We start from the raw sequence: 22477 nt of genomic DNA, 5'->3' as shown, positions 1-22477 counted from the left end.
TTTTATAAAATAAAAATATTATGTTTATATTTTTAGAATACAATTCTTTTGTTTATACTTTAAAATATAAGTTTTATTTTATATTTTTAAAATGCAAGAAATCTTTATTTATAGAATTTTTGTTTATTCATTTACGGAAAAACTTCTTAAGTCTATATTTTTTATTAACTACATTTAAAACAGCATAGAAATATTTTGTTTATTTTCTTAAAATATGAAATCTTTGCTTAAATCTGAAAAATATTTTAAAATTCTTTTTACTCTCTTCGCATTTTTTCTTATCATTCTGACAGCCAACTTAAAACATAAAAACCTTGCTTCTGTTTTAAAATACGAGGGATTATTTGTTTTCTAAAAGACGTATTGTTAATATTTTCATACGAAACACTACATTTGTTCGAATTTTTTCCGTTATGCTCGAAAGCATAAATGATACATTATTAGTATAAAAAGCATAAGGTTATGCGATAGAATATTCATATTTACAAGGGGTTTTAATTGAAATACTTTAGAGAATTGTGTTCGTGTCTTCTGGGTAAATTATTACATCGTAAGCTGTGTCTTGAGATTTCGTACCAATTACATGGCATTACACGGAATGAGCTACGGGAGCTTATGTTTCCAATTATCTGTATTCTGTCTATTGAACTGACAACAAATGCCTTATTGGCAATGACAAGAAGGAGTTGGACCAGAAAAACACTTTAATTAACGAAACGAATTTCCGTGGAACAATGACATCCGACCACATAAAACACGTGCTACTTTTTTTCTTCCCTCTCTCTACTTTCTTAATTTCTTATTTTGTTTACCGCCTAAAAATTTCATTAAAATCTTTAGTTTTTTCCCCCAACAATCTACTAGTGCTTTCTTTTCGTCTAACTAAATAAATTCGTGCCAGTCGACTATATACTGTATATATAGCCTATATATATATCACTTTAACTCGTTTTTTTTTACATTATTAAATTAAACGATAGAAGCAAATTTTGAAGTAACAAAACTCGATCGAAATCGAATTTGAATCTTTAACCAGCACTCTTTATATAAAATATTAGTACTTAAATTTATGAAAATTATATTATCCGTAACTCGATAATATATATTCGGTTTCGAATAACTCTAACGTGATTAAAATTTTTCAAAAAAAAAAAAAAAAAAAATAATAGCAATTTCGTCTTTGTTTTTGAGTAGAATAACAAATTATAAGATAAAGTTACTGACTCGGATAGACAGCGCTATCTAAATAGACCATTCATTATCTTCGCTTCTGTAGTCGGTGGAATTACCACTTATAAAAGAATATGATGGTTATTTTTATGTTTAAATTTTTAAAGGAAGGAAAAAAAACAAGAATATTATGCGAAAGAAGCGTTGTTCGTCTTAAATTTTTGCATATCTTAATTATAGAAGTAATATTAATGTTAAATATAGATGCATTTTAACCGCAGACTAACTTTTTTGTGTCTGTTATCGATCCAAAAAACAAGGTTTATGTTGTTGTCGTGGTATGGGAATTGAAACTAATCCTTTCAGAGAAAAGTTACGATTGATATAATGTTGACCAACTTGGTTAGCAATCGATGCAATGATAAACAAGACCAAGTAAAATAAACATACGCCTATATCTTCTTTTAAAATTAAAATTCCAATTTAAAATTTATAAATATTAGTTTAAAAGTTAGAAGGAAATTTAATGAATATTGCATTCTTTCATGTTATAACTCTGTTTAAATGTAGAATATTTATTTTAGATTTTGTTTACACGATATTTTTTTAATTTAATTTTTTGTTTTAAAGAAATCAAAACGCGAATCACATGTTTGATAATAATAAATAATTTAATAATAATAAATGTATTATAATTAAAGTAGCTCGACACCAAAAGATTTTCGAAACTTTTTAATTTATAATTCGAAATGTTTTATAAATCGAGAGGAAAGATTTGAAATAAAATTTTCAAAAACATATTTCAAGAAAAATTTCAATTGATGGATGCAGCTCGAATGTAAATAATTCAAAGGAAAACTCGGAATGTGACATATTTTCGAGTTTTAAATTGATTTTTTCTTCCTTTTCATTTCTTTTTTCCCCTTCATCAATGTAATTTTACTACAATACTTTAATTAATGCATTATATTAAAATCGGAATAGCTTTAAAAAGCGTTTCTGCCGTCGACTCGACCATCTGTCAATCGAAAGTAGAAACAAAACTATTATTAATTCATATATTTTTTTCGTTTTTCTTCTGTCATTTTTAGCTTCAGACTTTTATAATCTTCTTACGCATTCACTTATTGTTCGTTAATCTCCGCACTGATTTTTGTAGAGAATTAAAATTTTGTGTAGGACCAAATCTTAGGCTTATATCGATTGAAACATTTTTTGACGTCGGAGAAGAAAGGGATTAAATAAATAAATAGGAAAAAAAACACGCTGTATAAGCATAAACGTAAAAGAATTTTCTACAATTATCGAACAAAAGCATTCATTTAAAAGTTTGCGAGATTCGTGACTTATTGCCAAAACACTTGCGTAAGTTTCTCTAAAGATTTCACGTTCTTAAAATTTTCCGGTTTCCTAATTTGTGTTGTTCATTCTTTTATAATTCAGAACCTTCCCCGTGAAAATTACTGGAATTGAAGAGTGGAGATATTCATCTTCATTCCTACCAATTAGTAGCTCACAGTAAACTAGTGCATTTAATAGGAAAAAAAGAATAAAAAATAAAGAAACCATTGTATAAAGTTTGTTTAAAATTTATTTTACATTCTAATGGCATACACTCTTTAAAAGTCAACTACTTCAAATGTATAATTTTCGTAGGAGATTCGACGTCATAAAAATTTGTATTGTATTTAAATAATAGTTATAATATAATCAAACGTTCGAAAGTGTATTGTAATTAATTTCGAAGAGTTTATGCTCATTTTTAAAAGATATATTCTCTTTCTATCAGTTTTATAACATTTGCAAGCTTCTTTCGGTAACCCGGGAAACAAATAATAACAACGGATAACCTTTAAAACTCGGCAATAATAAATTCTTGATGAGAATTTGCTGTTCCTTCCAATTTACCAGCCACATTCTTCGAGAAGCAAATGAATCGAAAAATTTTTAAATGTATGTATATATATATATATAACGATATTTTCTTCTCGAGCTTACATAAATTAAAATCTTTACTACCGATGCAAAATATTTTATGACAAATTTCAAATATTCTCAATTCTTTCCGCAAATTGACATATTTATCGCGTGTCATTTAAGGTAAAATGCTTTTTTCATTTTGTCGAAATAAACTAAATTTCAAAGCAAGAAACTATTCGTGCATTCAAATTCTTATTCTAGAATATATATTTCACAGCAGTGTGCAAATAACAAGTAGATTTATTCTCAATATTCCTGGAATCTTGTTCTTGTAGGAATTGTTGTCATAGAAGCGGACAGACTTATATGTCTTCTCTGGATGACTCTTGCTATATTGTATTTATAAAGATTCCGGCGGGGTGTATGGGCACATATTTATTATGAAGATATTCAATTTGGCCTCGCCACTGTTACGCATTTGATGTTAGATAATGCAGACAGACGTTGACAAATATTACACACTTGATATTGGATAAAGTTACTAAACCCATTATCGCTAACGTAATATAAGACATAAATAGCATTGGTATCTAAAAGTCGTATAAGTTTCCATTTTGAAAGCCATTAACGATTTTCATTTATGACAGATTCGCGAGTAAATTTTACCCACCTTGTAATACAACTTAACGGAGATATACACTAATTTATTATTTTAAAATAATAAACACAATATGCTAAAATTACTTGTTTTCTTATAATATTAATGGACGTATATAATAATTAATAATTAGTTATAAATTCCAAGTACTTTGTCTTATAAAGAACTTATTATAACGATTTTTTTTTAAATTATTTCAGTATTAATTATGGAATTCGTTTCATGTTTTAAGATTTTCTTGACATAATTATCTCTATTATCCAATTTTTAAAAAAACTCTAAATTTAAGTTATAATCATATAGGAAATGATATATACTTAAGTTATATTCTTCTTTGATGACTGTCACGCCTAGTACAAATATGGATGAATATACAATGTAATGTATCGCACTTTTTCCAAAAGGAAAATGGTAATTTTTTCTTCTAATAAATGGTAATTTTTCTTAGTATAAAGAAATTTTATTTATAAATATTTTCCAGAATAAATAAATTCACAATTTAAAAAATTTTTATGAAATATTATACAATTTCTGCACAAAACTGGAATACTAAGTTTTTTCTTCAAAAATTATATATATATATATATATATTTCGATTATTATTTTTTTTTAAAAATAATTGATTATAAACAATTTTGTCTAGAGGATTAGGACTTTATTTCGTTCTGTTTTTTATTGTCAGTTTCAAAAGAAGATAGACATCTTTCCATTAAAGTTTTCTTATTTGCCGTTTGGAATCTTGCCACATAAAAAAAAGAAAAAAAAATTGTTGCGATGTTTGGAGAGTCTTTAAGAAAAAATGGAAAAAAAAGAGGCAGATGTTTCAGTTACTCTTAATGCTGAAATTTCAAACAGAATCGACACCAATTGTGGGTTGCACCGTGGTCAGTTTTAACGATCAAGAACTGGGTTTTACATATGGTAACAGCTTGCAATAGTAATTAACTAGCTACCACCTGTCGAGAGATTTGTAGACCTATAGAAATCACGAAGAAACAATGAACTTTGTACGCAATGTTAATCATTGTTTAATTTTGAGAAGTCCAGTCCCAATGACGTATTAAATACTATTTAAGGTCCGGAACATAAATTACAGATGTTGCGACATTAAACAAACATCTGGCTTTTCAAACGACATTGTTCAGCTTTATCCAGCTTCCTTTATCTGTAAAATTAAACTGTATTTAGAAAATATCGAAACTTGTACTAAGTATGAGTTTGTACGTCTTCTTTTAATAATAACTTATATTAAAAAAAAGTATATTTCGTATTAAATTTATAAAAGAATCATGTTTTTTTACGCTTAAGACACATACGTATATAATCAATTTTGGCATTGGAAATGATGACGTTCGTGCTAATTACTTTACGGTAAAAATAAAATTGATATTCATATCCATTAACATTTTTTTTATCGTCGAGAGTAATTAAATAAGCAAATGAGACTTTTTATCAAAGTATACAGTTAATAACAATTAGCATTTTTCGTATCTTTACAGAATACTGATTTTTATGTCATTCTGAATGCTAATATGTTACGCTTCATGCCGAAATGCAGAACTATTGGGTGGAGTAAGAAGAAAAATCGGAAGGAAGCATGTTAGTAGATTGGCTCGTTAATATCCAACAATTAAGCCGTAAAGAATGATCCGAGTCTTGGCAAGAAACATAATAATTCGGATATCCAGAAATTTAAATTTTTATTAGCGTAAAAAGGGAGAAAAGATTTACGGGATTAACGATAATAGAGGCAATTTTTCACTAGAGATTTTACTTTTTTAACATCTAATCTTTAGCTTCTAATGATACTACCAGCAAAGAATTAAAGTTAAAAATGTGCAAACAGTTTTTCTTGTTTAAACTACGTTAAATTGATAATGATTAACGATATTTATTCGATTTATTTAACTATAAATAACTGGCACGAACAATGGAAGCAACGTCATCATTTGTCCTTTATTTCATGAACATTTACATACAGCACCAGCGAATGTTCCATGATGATGATAATCATATAATAATAATAATAGTAATAAATGGTAATAATTAATAATAATAAACAGTTTCTAATATTTTTCTTTTTTATCGAATTTCAATATTAGATCTTTTTTTTTTTTTTTTCCAGTTAATTGACGAACTACGAATCCATACAGTTTTATGTACACTTATGACATTTCTCAATTGTGTATACAAAAAAACAATGTCCAGGACAGAGGGAACAGAGCCCATACAGATTGTATGTATACTGTATATATATTTTTATATATTTATATATATACGGCAGGATATAGTGGACAACAGGTTGAAACGGTATATCTGTCCGCTTGTAGAAATACCTTCACGAGACATTTGTCGATAATTTGGTGATCAACACCATTTTTTTTTTTCTTTTTAAATTCTCACAGACGTCGGAAATCACAAACAGTTACGCCGATAACGTAACGTGTTGCTCACAACTGGAGCGAAACAGTATGCTATACGTAGGTCACGTACAATTTACACATTCACAAGAGACATCGCGGATAGCCGTCATGCTGGAAATACCAAAAGGAGATGTTTTCACGGAGGACGTGTATATAAATGATTGTAACGAATGGGTTATTCTGACAGTTTTCTGCTGTCTCGAGGTACATCTGAAACAGTACTCACGGCGAAAAGACTTCACTAGATAGAGTAAGGCTGACGCATGCGTAGAACCACTGCCAGACGAAAAGCAGCCACAGCTAAGGCAAAGTAGTGTTGGCAAGAAACATCAGAGGAGTATGTATATGTGTATATGTTTAAATAAGTTTCCGAACCAGTTGGAAGAGTTGAATATCATCTCTTCCCATATAACTCTTCTTTCGAGTGATTATCGGAAGCTTTTTTGTTTGTTTGTTTGTTTGTTTTTCTCGGAAAACTATCGGTTGATTGAAGGCTTCAACATTTACATTGACGTAAATGCAATTTTGATAATGCCACCACGGATTCAGGGGTGTCACCTACGATGTTTTTGAGACGATTTATGAAACAACACGTTAGCAGGGTCGTCCGCTAATTCGGGATACAGTTCCACCGAGTGGTAGTAATCACTACGATATCCTGGCACCGAACTCGAACTTAAAATGTGTTCTTTTTCTTTCTCTGTCCATTCTCGCGAACCTCTTTGATTAGTTAATATCATCTCGCGCTCTTGAGCCCATCTCTGACCCACTGCGTGTTTTTTGGCGTGTCTCAATAACCTCTGCCTTTCTTTCTGTAACGTACTTCCGTAACGAATATTCAGGATCGAGTGATCGGCGTGCACTCTGATATCGACGTGTTGATGCCCCGATCGTTGATCTTCTACTTTACTTTCGTGAACCGTAGTATTAATGGCAGTGCCTAATCTCTGTAGTTGATTAAGATCGTCGTTTACTCTCCAAGTGCTATCTTTAACAAAATAAAACACGTCTTGTCCGTGCATCACCAGATGAAGATCTAAAATATATGAATTATTAAAAACTGAAGTAAAAACATCTCGGCGGATAATTTCTGCTTCGTTCGAAGATCTAACTATAGCTCTATTTCCCAATCTAGATACTGTTATGCCAGCTCCGAAAGGAACACTTTGTGTGCTGAGCTTAGGAAGCACAGTTTCGAATAATTGTTCACGTTTGACTTTTGGACGTTCGACACTAGATATTGTGGCAAAGTTCTTCAGTTTCTGTTGAACGGCACAGGCAAAACCGGATACTAAAGGTACCGAAGGCATATCGATAAACAATGGAGGTGGCTTTTTGGGATTGTTTTCTCCAAAGATGCTGGATGCTGCTAAATCTAAGACGCCCATTTCAATTCCCTGACTGCTTATCCATTCGGAAAGATCTGAAATGGATAAAAATATCTTTCATTAAGTTTACCCGAGTTATAATTATTTATTTTCTTAAAAATTTTAGCTTTAAAACAGAAAGTATTATACTAAGTTTTATATCTTTAGATAAAGCTCTTCGAGAATAATATTGAATATGCACTGTAAAATGATAAATCACAAAACAAAACAATAAAGTATGGGCTAAAACGAATTGTTCGGAATGGAGACGAGTTATCCAGTAGATCCAAGCATAAATCACATTTTATAAAGAGAAGTGATGATCCGGAGAAGATAGAGCAGCGACAGATGGAAGAAGATAGACATCTAAATGGAAACCGAATTGCTTTCCAGCCAGACGATGTGTCGGTATAGTACTATTTTAGTACGAATAAGAAACCTTTATTGTTATTAAATTATACAAGTCATTGATTTCGTGCGCTATTCTGTTTATTCAACAGATGTTAAGTCTCACACTTGAGCACTATCCCAGTACAAAGCGGTTCTTAATGGGGCACAAACACGCATCTCACTTATCTCTTACCGAGAATTCGTATTTTTATGATAGTTTTACCGAAACACAATCGATTATATTAATCGTTATTGGTATCATCTGGGAGCACGTTGAGTTACTTTATCTTTTATCTAAAGTATGCATATATTGAAAGAAACATATTTATGCCTACACAACACGAACGTATTTGTATCTGGACGTGCTACGTATTTTCCAGGTATAAAATTAAAAGAGAAAAATATGCATTAAATCCTTACATGAAAGACAAATTGAGTGAAAAAATGTTTGAAATCACGCAAATGTCACCATACCATAGCAATTTGTCATCGCATATTAGTTAATGCAGCCAATTTGAGCTCGCATTTATATACATAAAATTCCAGTTCACAAAAATTTATTGCAAACACATGCAATGATTTAATTTTCATCAAACGATGCTTCTTCTACCGTTAAAAAACCCATTAAAATAATTCTATGCTGACTAATAAAATATTTTGATCTCTTCTAATCGTAAAATTTAATGATATTATGTGGAAAAGAAATGGAAGTTTTTTATTCTTGTCATTACATTTTTAGCACTGAAAGGCGTGGGAAGTTGAAATTTAGAGAAAGTTAAGAAGATTAAGAACTTCAAAATGAATCATGCTCCTATCCTTCTCTTCTTGTAAGTACCCCTAAATTATGTGTGTAAAGCATTGCTAGAGCACAATATTTTCTTGATACTTTGAAGAAATTGAATTACAAACAATAAAAATTTTGAGTTCTAAGACGGTCACAAATTGAATTTTTCATCTTTTCAATCTCTATTAGACGTTATTCAAGTGGAAAAACAGTATTTCCTGTCAATTTTTATTTTTCCAATTACTCGCGAATCGTTCATTACATGATTTAAAGGCATAATATTAAACTTAGTCATAAAATGGACATATTCTTGTATCTAAGTCTCCCTCTCCCAGAAGCCTAAATTTAATATTTTTACTATAATCCCGACGAGAAGAATTGTAGAAATAAGAAACTGTAACAATGACTTCAATGTCAATGAGATCTGGAATTCATTTTACCCCCTGCGAAGAACTGTCTTGGCAAACCCAGCAAACCGCCAGACATAACAATTCAACCAATACCAAGAGAATGTCGAGTTTTACGAGGCTGTTTTCTTCATTTATAGTTGGCTTCAGTTCGCCTTTCTGAGCAGCTGCAAAGCGAAGTCACTTCTCTCGGCAGAAAATAGTTTTTGCTATTTTACGAGTGCTGACATATTATCGACACGGAAATTAATGATTTAATTATACTTACGCAATATTAAGAGAAAATGACTATTATTTTCGCCAAATAGCATATAACACTTTCATTTGGAGATATTTTTGTTTTTGAAATGTTGTTAAAAACATTTCCTTATTAATCAAGTTAACACTGTTTAAATATTTGAACGAGAAAGGAAGAAAGATAAACACGTCCTAATGAAAGTATTAAAATAATTATGCAAACATTTCAATTTCTGAAACCCTTAAATAATGACAGTAAAAAGTTATTTACATTTAAAGGAATCTAATAATTAGTTTGCAGACAAAAGTACGTTGAACCCACCTAGCTTATTATGGAGTTTTCTATCGACGTTGACGGGATCGTTTCTGCTGAATCGATAAAGGTGCAAGTTTCTCGGATCCATTACTTTATAAAGAACGTCATCCCACCTGGGTGTCAGCCATTGTCCCACCAGAGAATCGTAAATTTTGTCTCCAAAATGTACCATGGTGGTTAACGGATCGAAAATTCCTTTTTGGAAATCTACAGGTAAATAAAAACTGGATCTGGAATCGAACAAAACGTGACCGTAAGGACCTCTTTGAATTTCTTTAACCACTTCTCCCGCCTTATCGAATATAAACAGAGGGCTGCCATTGTGATCTGACGCAACATAGTAGCTATCTTTGTTGACGGTGAGATAAATTGGTGCGTCCGTGTCATCGTAAACTATACTCAAAATCCTACCGTCGGCGTTATTATACACGTGTGTTACTAGTTGAGGACGATCGGGAATTGCGTAGAAAAATTGGGTGACGTTGCCGAAATGATCCTTCCTGACAGACAATCGACCTTTAGCGTCGTAATAATACAAAACTTCGTACTTTCCGTTCCTCGAAGCTCTTACTAATTCTCCTCGTGTATTATAGGAGAATCCCTCTTCGCCTCTTTGAATGACGAAACCTTTGCCATCGACGACGTAAGGCGTGTCTCCGAAGCTTACGATTCTGTCTCCGATATCGTGTAAAATGTCTATTCGATTTCCCATGTATTGCATCGTAACCAAGTTGCCGTTTTCGTCGTAGGTGAATTTCCAATGGTCTCCTCCTACCATTTCGATTAGCTGCCCGTCTTCGTCGTAGGAAAAATTCTGAACGGTAGATTTGGTGGGAGCGTGTGAAGTGTGCATTTTTGACTGGGTGACAGAGTTCCTGCTGTCATATTGTATTTCCATTCTGAATACTTCCTTATCTCCAATGACAAGGGATGTCTGTCTCAGACGATGAAGTGCGTCTACTTGTCTAGAAATGGAAGCTTTTCCATCCGACAGTACTGTTTCGTTTTGAGTTCTGTCGAACAATTTAAAGTCGCCTATCTGTTCTATTCTACCTGTTTTCGGATTGTGACGGAATTCGATCGATTGCAACTGTAAAGTACCGATTCTCGGCGTGAACATTTTTACTCGAAACATTCGGTCGTATTGATAATGATAAGCGGCACTGGTCATGTGAAACGGAGAAAAATACTCTTGTTTCCAGCTTGTTAGCAATGCTCCATCGTAAGCGTAATCTGTTTTAACGGTGACGTCGTTTCCGGAACAGAATTCCGATGCCACAAATCCAGAGGACGTGTAATTTCTTTCGACCTTTCCGCCTCCATAAATAATGGCACTGACATAGCTTTGATTGCTGTATCGATATAAGATTCTTCCCTGATCACCGGGAAAGATCTTCATGGTGGGTAGTCTGTGATCGTTAAAGTGAACAACGTATGGTCCACTATTACCTGGTGGTATATAAAAAAGTTTGTAAAAACCAATAGATATCAACGATAAAAACGAATGGCGTGTTCCTTTGGGTGTAGTGATGTATTTTAAGCCTCCGTTATCGTCGTAATGAAAGGTATATCTTCTTCCACTGGGCAGCACCACTTTACTCGGCTGAAAAAAAGGAGATTGTTACAGCAAAACTATTTATATGATAAAATTAAACGCATCTTTTTCGATCAACAGAATTACCATGGTTTTTCCATCGTAGCTATATCTCATGGCTGCATTATCCGGGTACTTAATCTCGGATAAATGTCCCATTCTGTCGTAGCCAAACGTTTCGGCGAGTGGGCCTTGTTGCCATCCCGATAGTCTTCCCAGTCTATCATACATGACGTTCAGAGGGAGTCTGGTGTCAGTAGGTAGCCACTGGATAGGTCGACTAGAGCTATCGTATTGGACCACCAGGAACGGTCTTCTGGAGCTATTGTAGAAGATCTCTCTGGATGCAACCCAATCGTATTCCACTGTTAGAAACTGGAAATCATTCACCTATACAGAGCGAAATGAGGAAATAAACGGTCTCATAAATATTACATGTTTTGAAATCTTGATGTGTTGTATAAATGTCTATTTTATAGATAGATAGGGAATATATATGTATCTGAAAGCTCGCGGCTTCTACCGTTCCTAAAAATTGCACATTTACGGTTTCCAAATTTATACCAGCTTATAAATCAAAAGTTATTGTTAAAATTATGGATTTTAGATTCAAATTATCAATTTAACGATTTCAAAGGCCGTAATTTAACAATATAAAGCCGAATTTTAAAATAAAAATTGAAATAAAAACTTAGGCTGATTTGAAAGGTAATAAAAAATTACGCACATCATAACTGTTTCGTTTTTTATAGTTGCAAAATTTTCGATTTGCAAATCGTTAAATAAATGTAACTGATAGCTCTTTTCGAAAATTATATCAAAGTATTTGATGACAAAACTATTAGTTTATTGTGAGTCTATTCATTTGGTTAGGATCGTGTACATTTTTATGTCAAATTCTCGTCATTACTTCAGTTTTGTAATGAGAAATTCTAAAGAGTGACGTCAAATTCACGTAAAAATGCGCACTATCTCAATCGAACAAACCTTACAAATATGTCGATAGCAGTTCTGCAATACATATGTATGTGTATTGGTTTAAATTTAAAATTAAAATTTTTATTATCTGAATAATTTTATTTATATATATATAAACAAAATTACTAATTTTAATAATGTAAAATATTTTAAAATGCTTTAGTATTAATAAATTTGAAAACAATTGATCACATGGCTAGATCTCTTATAACAGTTATTATTAGAAAATAAAAAGATTATACAGTATACAAATACTATACATACTATAAAGTATATAAATACATAGAAGTATATATTATTTGTGCAACCTGCATGCAAATTAATAAATAAATACAGTATAAATTTATGTATTCGTTTTATTGCGAGCTTTTTCTCCTCGTTAATAAATTTACTTTAAATTATTTTTTTTTTAAATTCAATTATTTAAGTATTACTTTCAAACTCTAAATAAAAAAAGTCATCAATAATTGCTTTATTATATTTTTTAACTTTTAAAAAATAAAGTTAAAATCAGAATTTAATGTACTTGTATTTTAGCTTTTTAACTAAACAATTGAAAACAGTTAGAAGAAAGTTTCTTACAGATAAAACTCTTTCGACAGCCGATATTCCTCGATCTTCCTTATCTTTATCACGTTTGCTGTACTTCAAATCGTAGTTCCATTCAACAACATTAGTTGGCTCTACACCCAAAAATGTAGTTTGTTTAACAGGAAGTGGAAACATTCCCGCTTGGACCGGAAGCATTTCTTGCAGAACGAAATGTGAAGCGGGCTCCCAAACGACTCCCTGCTGCCACGGCGTTTCTATTTCTATGGCCCCATCTTGATGAAGTTTAGCTTCAATCGGAATGCCTCCTGTAAAAACAGAAATCATTTAAATGCTAAAAATGAGAATTTTATCATAAATAAAGAAAAATAGTTCTAACCTTCCCGCGTGATGACACTCGTTCCTTTTACGGTCACCATCAATTGACTGCCTTGTTCTTGATCGACTGATAAAACCGAAGCACCGACGGGGCTAAGATCAAAGGTCAACGAGGTCACCCGTCCACTAGCTCTTACAATGTCGGTGACTCGACCGTTTTCATCGAACAGATAAAAGAACGATCTCCCGGTAGCATCCGATCTACTGACTAATAGTCCCAGGCTATCGTACTCGAACTTTGTCTCTAAATTATCGGGATCGACTATTGTTTCGAGTAGTCCTTGTTTGGTGACTTGAACGCGACATTTCTGTCCTCTAGCAGTTTCTATGGTGTGAAGACTATTTCCCGAATCTCTCAAAAAGGACACTTTATTACCAGAAGCATCCGTCACTGCGGAAAGCTTTCCAAAACTAGTATTTACATTGTAAAGAAAGGTATAGATTGTCTTGCCGGTTAAAATACTTTTAGTACTGGTATGTTGACCGTATTTATTAAAAACATAAATTTCGTGATTTTCGGGATACGCTATCTGAAATTCGAGTTGATCGTCTGGCTGAGGGAGATAAGGAATAGCAGATAAGATTCTGAGGCTGCCTTGATCGGCGAGATGAACTACTCCGTCGCTAGTGCCGTGAGCGAAGATATCGAATAAAGTTTAGTGTCTTTGGCTAAGGCTCCTTCTTCGTCCGCTGCACACGTGCAGTTCTGTTTTTCGCATTCGCAACCACCTTCTTTACCAGCAAAATGCAGCAGCTCTCCTTCTGGTGTCATCTTGCGTATTCTATGTACATTGTTCTTGTCTACTTCGGCGATGTACAATTCTCCCGTTGGACCGAACGTAAAACTAATTAATGAGCCGAGAGCAGCCTCTCCGATCATTCGCGTCTTTAATGTCTGATTGTGGTTGAGTTTACAATACACGGGTTGTCCCGCCACTACCATAACACGTTTATCCTTCGTTAACTTTAAGACCATGTGATCGTCGATAAAATAAAGGGAACCGTCCAAAGGGTTGATTGCCAGATCCGTCGGCCATCGCAGTTTCACCTAGTTAAAAAAAATATATTTATATAATTTAAATAAAAAAATTACATACTTAATTAGAGCAGAAAATCAAAATATTAATGCATATGAATTTTCACGTGTTCCTCGCGAATGGCGGGTGCATAAAATGTGTAGCATTGAATCCGGAAGAAAAATAATTTGTTTTTTGTGTAAATTTATTTAATCGATCATAATAGGAAGTTAAATCTTAATAACCTCCGAGCCACTTTTTCATGATAGAGGCTGTTAGCAACGTCTGCAGAAAATTCGGTTGGCTAAGCGATTGATTTCCTTATTTTTTATTATATTAAAATAAATGGCCGAGCCATTACATAACTCTCGAAAACCTAATGGGGATTTATCTGACAGTAATAACTCGGCAAATAAATCACGTCGCACTCGTTTCGTGAAAAGAAAAAGGGCACAAACCTCCTCCACTTTCAACGTTCCCGAACATGGGATCGGTCTCCATTGCCTTTTGTGATGATGATCTCCTATCAGAGTATGGATGATCCCTCGATTGTCCACCATCCGGATGTTAGCACCGTCGGCGAAGTATAGAGTATTATCGACTGCAACTGCCATGCCTATGGAATAAATAATATCTAAGTAAAAATTGTATTTTTTCCTTTATTTAAAAAAATCGCTGATGGATAAGGATTCTTCAATTTAGTAAGTTAATAAATAATTACGTTTGACGTGGTATTACTAGTTCACAATGTAAATTTATTTTCCTCTTTATAAATACAACTTTGAAAGCAAATTAAATGGGTATTAACTCCACCAAATCTCATTTAATTGAAAAGTTTGAGAGTGGGAAGACTGAATCTGTTGCTCCTATATATGGGATTATACTTAATGTTCCCGAAAAGATATTGGTCTTGTGTGTTCTAATGGAAAAAAAAGTTTAAAATATCCAAGACAAACACTTTAGGGCACATTTAGACAACGAATTTGTTTTGTCAAGCTTATTGATAATAGACGAGCATTAGAGAGACGGAGAGTAAACTGGATGGATGAAAGTTCTTCCATACTTCCCATGTTCTGTCAACAAATATTTGAACAGAATTTGGAAAACAGCTTTCAATGACGTTTAAAATTTTCAACAGAACGAAAAAGATGTAAGAGAATAATATCTAAACTGCAATCGTCAAAGGAAAAAAAAGTAGAGTTTACCTTTGGGATAAGAGAGGCGAGCTTCGAGCGCGGGTCGACCATCTCCGCAGTTATCTTTGTCTCGAGGAAGACACCTTTCTCCACTACCCACAACAACATCGAAATTCGAATCGGGATCTTCCACTTTATCCAAAGAGTGCACTCGAAGGATTTTGTGTCTTTCGGGATCCGAGATATACAGGTGACCATCGGTGGGACTTAGTGTTAAATGATATTGATTCGAAACCTCGCTAGTTCTGTAAATTATTAACGGTTACACCAATAAATATATTTATTATCGCGTCGATTTAAAATTACATTATTATAGTAACCTCATTCGAAATACGGTGTACACTTGTCCGTTGCTGGTTATGCGTCTAACTAGGTTATAGTCTCCAACATACACGCTGCCGTCGGGTCCGCTAGTTAGAGCTACTGGAGCTAGGAGTTTATTATCTCGAGCTAAACCATTACATTCTGGACAGAGGAGAGGACGTTGTTGGCCATTTCCCATTAAAACAGAAATGACTCGAGGTTGTTGACGAAAGTATATGGTGGCACCATCACCCTTTTGAAGAACTCCTGCGAAACGAGAGGAATATTTTACAAAGACGTTAAAATATTTATTGATTTACGAAGACGGATAATTAAATTACACCTACCCTCGTGGAAGTTATATCGGTGATGCACATCCAAATTCCAAGCTCCTAATTCGGATATATCCATGTCAAACCCTCGGAGACTGGTTGCCCTGACTGTCCACACAACCTTTTGACAGCTGATGTACTCGTATCCAACGTACACTGGAACATTAATTAGAAAAGGTCATTGGCATCTATCGATTGGGTTCCGCGTCATGATGAATGATGCAGGTTAAAGTGCAACAAGACGCTCTATGAATATGACTTTAGAACAATAATTTTTATCGCTTCAGTCACGTGCAGGGAATGTCACGTCGACTCTCGACATCATTCATTGTATACCAATTTCCCGTCCAATAAACAGATAATATCGTCTTCTTTTGTGCAGCTCGCTGGTGCATAATAATAACGTTTTAAAATAAGGAGATAAATGTTAGTAATTTGGGGAAATAATTAATTAATTATTAATCATATGCTTCTCTAATTATTAGGTGGTGCGATAACGCGACGCGAAAAATTCTGAAATTGATTAAAAATACAAAATGTTAATCGACTCACCTCTGGCTACGGTTAAACCGTAAACTTTCTGTTTGTAGATATTCCTTTTGTTCCAAGCAAAAGTGTACTTTATGTCGGGATCGGCTTCAAATGTTTTTTCTAATAAAATACCTTCCACTACTACTTTAAGATGGACTAATCGAAGTGTTTCGGGAATTACCGAAGGTGTTAATTGAAGGTGGATGGTGGATAAATAGCCTTGAGCGTGACTACTTTGATATATTAAATGTAAATCGGAACCGGGAATGGAAATACTTTCTTGAAGAACCTGAAGGCAAAAGAAAAAATTTGCACTTTTACAAGAAAGAAAAAGAAAATGATCGTCTTAAAGAATAGCAAACGGTACAAAAATAACATAAAACCAAATTTTGGCAAATTATTAATTTTCAAGAAGTCCACGATTAACGTCATTAATCGTATCGTTTCTCGTGACATTTAATTATCTCCAATAAATTTCAGAAATGCAGTTAAAGAACCATGACGAAAATGTAGTCAGCGCCGATAGTATCATTTATTTTTTAATCCGACTTTTTTCTCCCTTGTCTGCAAATAAATTCTGCAGATTTTCCGCCCAATTTCCTCCCTCCTTTTCATAATGACATTCCGTCACCTTCGCTTACTAATTCCGGCAAAATCGATCGTACCTGTGTCTCCACTACCACAGAGCTGGTAGTGGTGCAACCCCCTTGAGATCCTGGCCTCCAAGTTTGGTAGACTATTGGCTTCATCTGATCGTAATCATGATCTATGCAAGGTTCTTGTTCTTCACCAATCTCTCCTTGTTGCTCTTGCTCGATTGTGGCCGACATTGTTACTGGAGACATTACAATGATGGCGTTCCATGGCACCATAACTGTTCTTTTGATTGGATGGAAAGGGTTCCTTTGGAACTGAAGGGTAATAGCACCACCACCATTAACTAATATGTCAAACCTGCGAAAAATTCAATTTAACATTTTTATTCGTTACCGAAAAAATTTTATGACGAAATTATAATAAATTAAAATGACTTTTTTTCAATTTAATCATCGAATATTTTTTTAAATATTAACTGGAATATAGTTTAGCTGCGAGTAAAAAGTTTCTAGTTAAATTTGACAATGTAACCATTATAATTGAGTAGATAGAGAGTGGAAGTATTAAAAAATCTCTCAATTCGCTTACAACGGAATGAAAGAAGACTCTATACTCGTATAAAAACAAACTTGTTACGCCGAACTGATGTAATTAGCGCCTTTCTGTAGCCACGGAGGTGAATTACAATGGCAGTAATTAATGAGAAGCAGGAAGAAATTCAAAAAAACTCTTACAATATTTGTTAGAGAAAAGCAAAAGAATGAAAAATTAATTGCGAAAGCGCATGAAAAATTACTCAACAGATGACGATTTGGTCAAGAACCAATTAGAATACCTCGGTTTAATTATTAGTACACTTTTTTTTAAGACGGTAACAGATTATATACTCTAGGTGTTAAGAATGGTTATTTTTTGAAAAGAATGGAAATTTTTTATGAAGAATTTTTTCTCTCGTAAATAGATCTAGCTATAAAAAGTGCTGACGAATAAGACACACCAATAACAAGATAAAAACCTATAGCCTTTAGAAAATCCTTCCTTTCGGCTTACGATAATTTTATCAAAACAATAAGAATTTGTAGAAGAAAGAAAAAATTACGACTAATCCAACGAAAAATTCATTCTTAACTTTTAGATTTGGCGTAAATTTTAAAATTACACAAGAGGAAGAGAAAACGATTGCGAATTTTAATCGATTCGAATGAGTTATCATTAAAATACTTTAGGAGCACTTGTATGGAGAATAATTTGTGTCGGTCTGCAGTCTAGTGATAAAACAGGCATTGTAGGATATCGCTTCAGACAAAGTAGTGAGATATTAGTTCAGTAAGCCATGTTTAGAAGTTTGTGTCGAATTTACAAGGCAGTAATTACAACGATGTGCTCGTGATAAAGTACAGACTGTAACAAGCGTGTGACTGTAATGAAAATGCGTTAGGTAATAAATTAACTTTCACTCGTTTTGCTTCACAAACTAAATATTTCAGTACATTTTTACTAAAAAAGGTGCTAACAATCGCGCCATGTAATATTCCTAAACAATAAATCAAGTGAGTTTTATCTGATGGATGAACAATAATCACTTGTGATTTTTATTATTTCTAGTTTAACTGTAGCGGATGGAAGTTATTTAGTGTAATATATGTATAAGAAGAGTGCTACTTACCATCCATCGCTCCTGGTTAGAGTGAAGCCGAATTGAGGGTCTGTGGCAACACTGACCCTAAGGCCGGTGAGACCATTGCCCTCACGACTTATAACCCGTCCCCTTACAACGGCTACCCGGCTGAGAAATAGAAGTTTAGGTGAGCAAAAATACAAAAAAATATTCCTTTAAAGAATTAAAATGTAAAAATAAAGTAGTAAAAAGTTGTTAATTTTAAGAAGATAATCTTTAAGAATTTATTTTTAAAAAGATTTGAAAAATAAATAAAAATGAAGTTTAGAAGTACAGTACATTTAAAGAAAGGCAGCTGAGTAAAGAAAAGAGGTAACTAAAGATAATTTAAAAGTTGTCGCCTTTAAAAGATTTCGAGATACATATAACAATCCTACCTAGCAGCATGCAGGCAAATACTTTATAGGAAAGTATTCTTTTGAATATGGAAAATCTTTCAAAGGCTTTCCACAAAATTAATATTTTCTAATTTAATTTGATTACATTTAAATTCTTTTATTATTAAACTGTTTATTAAGAATTTTTTAAAACTTCTTAAATCTAGGTTAAAAACTGGAATGAAAGTAAGAGAACAGAATGACGTGCACAGAGCAGGGGTGGTTATGTACAATTGAATATATGATCAGTCCCTGCTTGCAATCCATGCTGCGCCATATCCAGCTAAAACGTGAACGAAAATACCTCTGACGACAGCATGACATGCAGTTTTTGGCAACAAGCCATTTCCTTTCATCAACAACTGTCGGAATGAGGACAGCATGCCCTTGGAAAAGAGGTTGGGAAAATAAAAGAGTAAGAATTTTAGCTTGGCTTGGCTTTAGTTGACAAGTACAGCTTATTTAGCTTCGCAACAGCTTGTTGGAATAGATAGCAGGTGTAAATAATAGAAACAGTTTGCTCGTACTGAAGGAAAAAAAATCTATCATCACCATCATCATACGACGACTAATGGAGCATGCATCACTCGTAGTTCTATTAAAAAAATCATCTAGTACGATTTAAAAACTTTTATCAAACTCCTACATCAGTCAATAAAGCTTTGATGTGCCAGGAAACTTGTTTGAGCAGACTATAACTGCATGGGATTAATAGGATATCAACCATTCCATTTCTTCTCTATTCTAGGTCATAGGCGAGCATGCATGCTGCTAGAGGTTTTGGTGGTATTATAGCTTTCATACACAAGAGGAAACTGGGATATGGGGTGTTGGTACATACAGGAAACACAGAAACACATCAACACATTTCGTCCCTAAACGGAGCGGGTTAAATATACGCACAGATGCTGGCCCTGCATGTCACCACAGACAACAAACAAGCAACAGCTCGCACACGAGCCTTCGTTACTGAAGATATTTTCACATAGGACCAAAAACACATAAAGGCTATAAGGCATAACCAACACAAAATTGTGTGTCACACGGAGCATATGTAACACCAGGGTACTACCGGGATTATTTGAGGACACAAAGGTGCTCTATATAAATATAGGAGCGGTTGGCTAGGTGAATATCTGGTATCGAAAGCACAGAGTGGGTATCGGAATTAAGAAATTGAGAAAGAGACGAAGAAAGAGATAGAATATGTGTGAAATAGGTTATTAGCAAGCAGCAGTTGCAAGCGTAATAGCAGGATAAGAAAGGTTGGTGGGCCAGTGTTACTCACCTTTTGACGAAGGCACTCCAGAACTGGCTGCGTGGAGGACACGCGGACATAGCAAAGCAGGGACACGGAATATATACAGTCAGCTCTAATGACAGGTTGATAGAAAATCCAATTTCACATACAATCACGCACACATTCATACAACGTCGTTCCATCTTAATTCCGCATATAATGTATATAGTCCACTAATATCCAACGGGGAGATTCGAAAGAAATCGATTAAATTTTAACGAAATGAAGACGGATCGACGCCAACTTTCGAAAAAATGATTCATCTCATACCATATCAAGTAATGTTACAAATGACATTTTCAAACTGACATGTAAATAAATATACATTAATTATAGAAATGTATATAATAATTTAATATTAGATTTGTATTTAAAAAATCATTTAGGTGCTTAGAATTCCATTAACACAGAACATATAAGGACACATAGGAAGGTATTTCGGCTGCGCTCGAGGCGAGCCACATAGAATTAACAATAATAAACCAAAGAGATACGTCTTATAAATAACACAAACATATAATACATAAAACCCAGAAATACATATAAGGACTAGACAAACTCCGTGTGATCACTACGAGACAAAAAGACACAGACGAACACATACACATATAGACAACTACGAAAAATGACTTTTCCGTAGATGCCAAACACATAGATGGACGGAAACATGAAACAAAGAGCGAAACACAAACATTAGGGTATGACGTTTCGACAAACATATATGAACTCCCTCTATAATCAATATACATATATTATTATTTAATTTTATCCAAAAATGACATACATATATATATGACTGTTAATGAAAAAATATTCTTATTTCCCCATTAATTATATTTACGTATCTCATTTGGCAATAAAATTAATCTCTTTACTTTTAAAATTATTTAATAAAACTGTAATATTTACTTATTTTTAAGTAAAAATCTCCAATAAAATTACTTTAAATAATATTTTTGAAATTTCAATTTAACAAGAATTATTTTTTATAAGACACGATTCATTTAATCGAAAACAAGTGAACGTACCTTTCGGAATATTCATCTCTGTGTGCATAACTCTGCACACTTTGTTCCTCGATGAGGAACTTCATTTTTTGATAAAACGAAGCAGTGACAGCTGGTGGCTGCTTTCTTAATAATATATCTAAAGGATCGGGCGAAGAAAGGCACATGAGACTGTCCTGACATTCTTCTCTGGCGCAACACTCGCTGTCTGCACAATCAGTTAAACCGTCTGAAAATAAAAAGCAAACAATCGCCATTTGCCTTCATAACCTATCATCATTTCAATATTTATACTTTAAAGCCTTTTATATAAATAAGCCAATGCTTTTCTCTTCGCAAAATGTGTTCACAATTCAATTTAAAGAATTTAATATTTCGAAATTTTATTTTACATAACGTTCCACCACCTTTTTTTATATCATTCTATACCAGAGATAGTGCTAGAATAATAATAGAAAAATTATAAATAATCTATTCCTCCAATCATTGTAATCGACTTTTCAAAGATGACACGTATTGAAAATAGTTCGATTATTAACTTCATAAAAACTTCCATCCTTTAAAATTCATCGAATTCTTTAAAACTATTTAATGCTAAGCATCAAATATTCATTAAATTATCACAAATTTGTAATAAAATTTTATGGAATAATTTTTAAATTGACAAAATCTTTGGTATGTCTCCAATCTTTTTCTCTGCATCCATAAACTCAAATTTCATTATCAACTAGTTATTTATTTTAAAAAATCTTTTTAAACAATCTTATACAAATATGTATAACATACATTTTAAACCGTTTTTCATTTAATTTTATAGAAAGCAATATTAGAAAAACATCATTTAATATTACACGAGCGAACGGTGTCTAGGATACGATTATTGGAAAATTTATCAGCGATTTTCATTCTTAGTTAATAAACAACAAAAGCTGGCGATATCAAAACTTCAAGATTATCGAGATATTTATA

At 33.1% G+C, this 22477-nt stretch overlaps 1 protein-coding gene across 1 annotated transcript in view; it reads right to left on the bottom strand.

Annotated features, from left to right (window-relative positions):
• Positions 1 to 5686: 5686 nt before the first annotated feature.
• The window catches only part of LOC136985304 (teneurin-m-like), a 126377-nt gene continuing 109586 nt past the window's right edge, over positions 5687 to 22477 (bottom strand). Inside the window, 15 exon segments of the mRNA XM_067282555.1 lie at positions 5687 to 7594; positions 9679 to 11275; positions 11354 to 11656; positions 12827 to 13101; positions 13173 to 13802; positions 13805 to 14219; positions 14646 to 14803; positions 15393 to 15628; positions 15704 to 15953; positions 16034 to 16174; positions 16571 to 16838; positions 17215 to 17503; positions 18813 to 18932; positions 20490 to 20516; positions 21530 to 21737. Of these exon segments, the coding sequence (XP_067138656.1) occupies positions 6726 to 7594; positions 9679 to 11275; positions 11354 to 11656; positions 12827 to 13101; positions 13173 to 13802; positions 13805 to 14219; positions 14646 to 14803; positions 15393 to 15628; positions 15704 to 15953; positions 16034 to 16174; positions 16571 to 16838; positions 17215 to 17503; positions 18813 to 18932; positions 20490 to 20516; positions 21530 to 21737 (5786 nt within the window). The 3' untranslated portion in view covers positions 5687 to 6725.

Source organism: Centruroides vittatus, unplaced genomic scaffold (assembly GCF_030686945.1).
Source record: "Centruroides vittatus isolate TY-2023 unplaced genomic scaffold, ASM3068694v2 contig_958, whole genome shotgun sequence".
In the NCBI taxonomy this organism is placed as follows: Eukaryota; Metazoa; Arthropoda; class Arachnida; order Scorpiones; family Buthidae; genus Centruroides; species Centruroides vittatus.
This window is presented reverse-complemented; position numbering and strand designations above follow the sequence as displayed.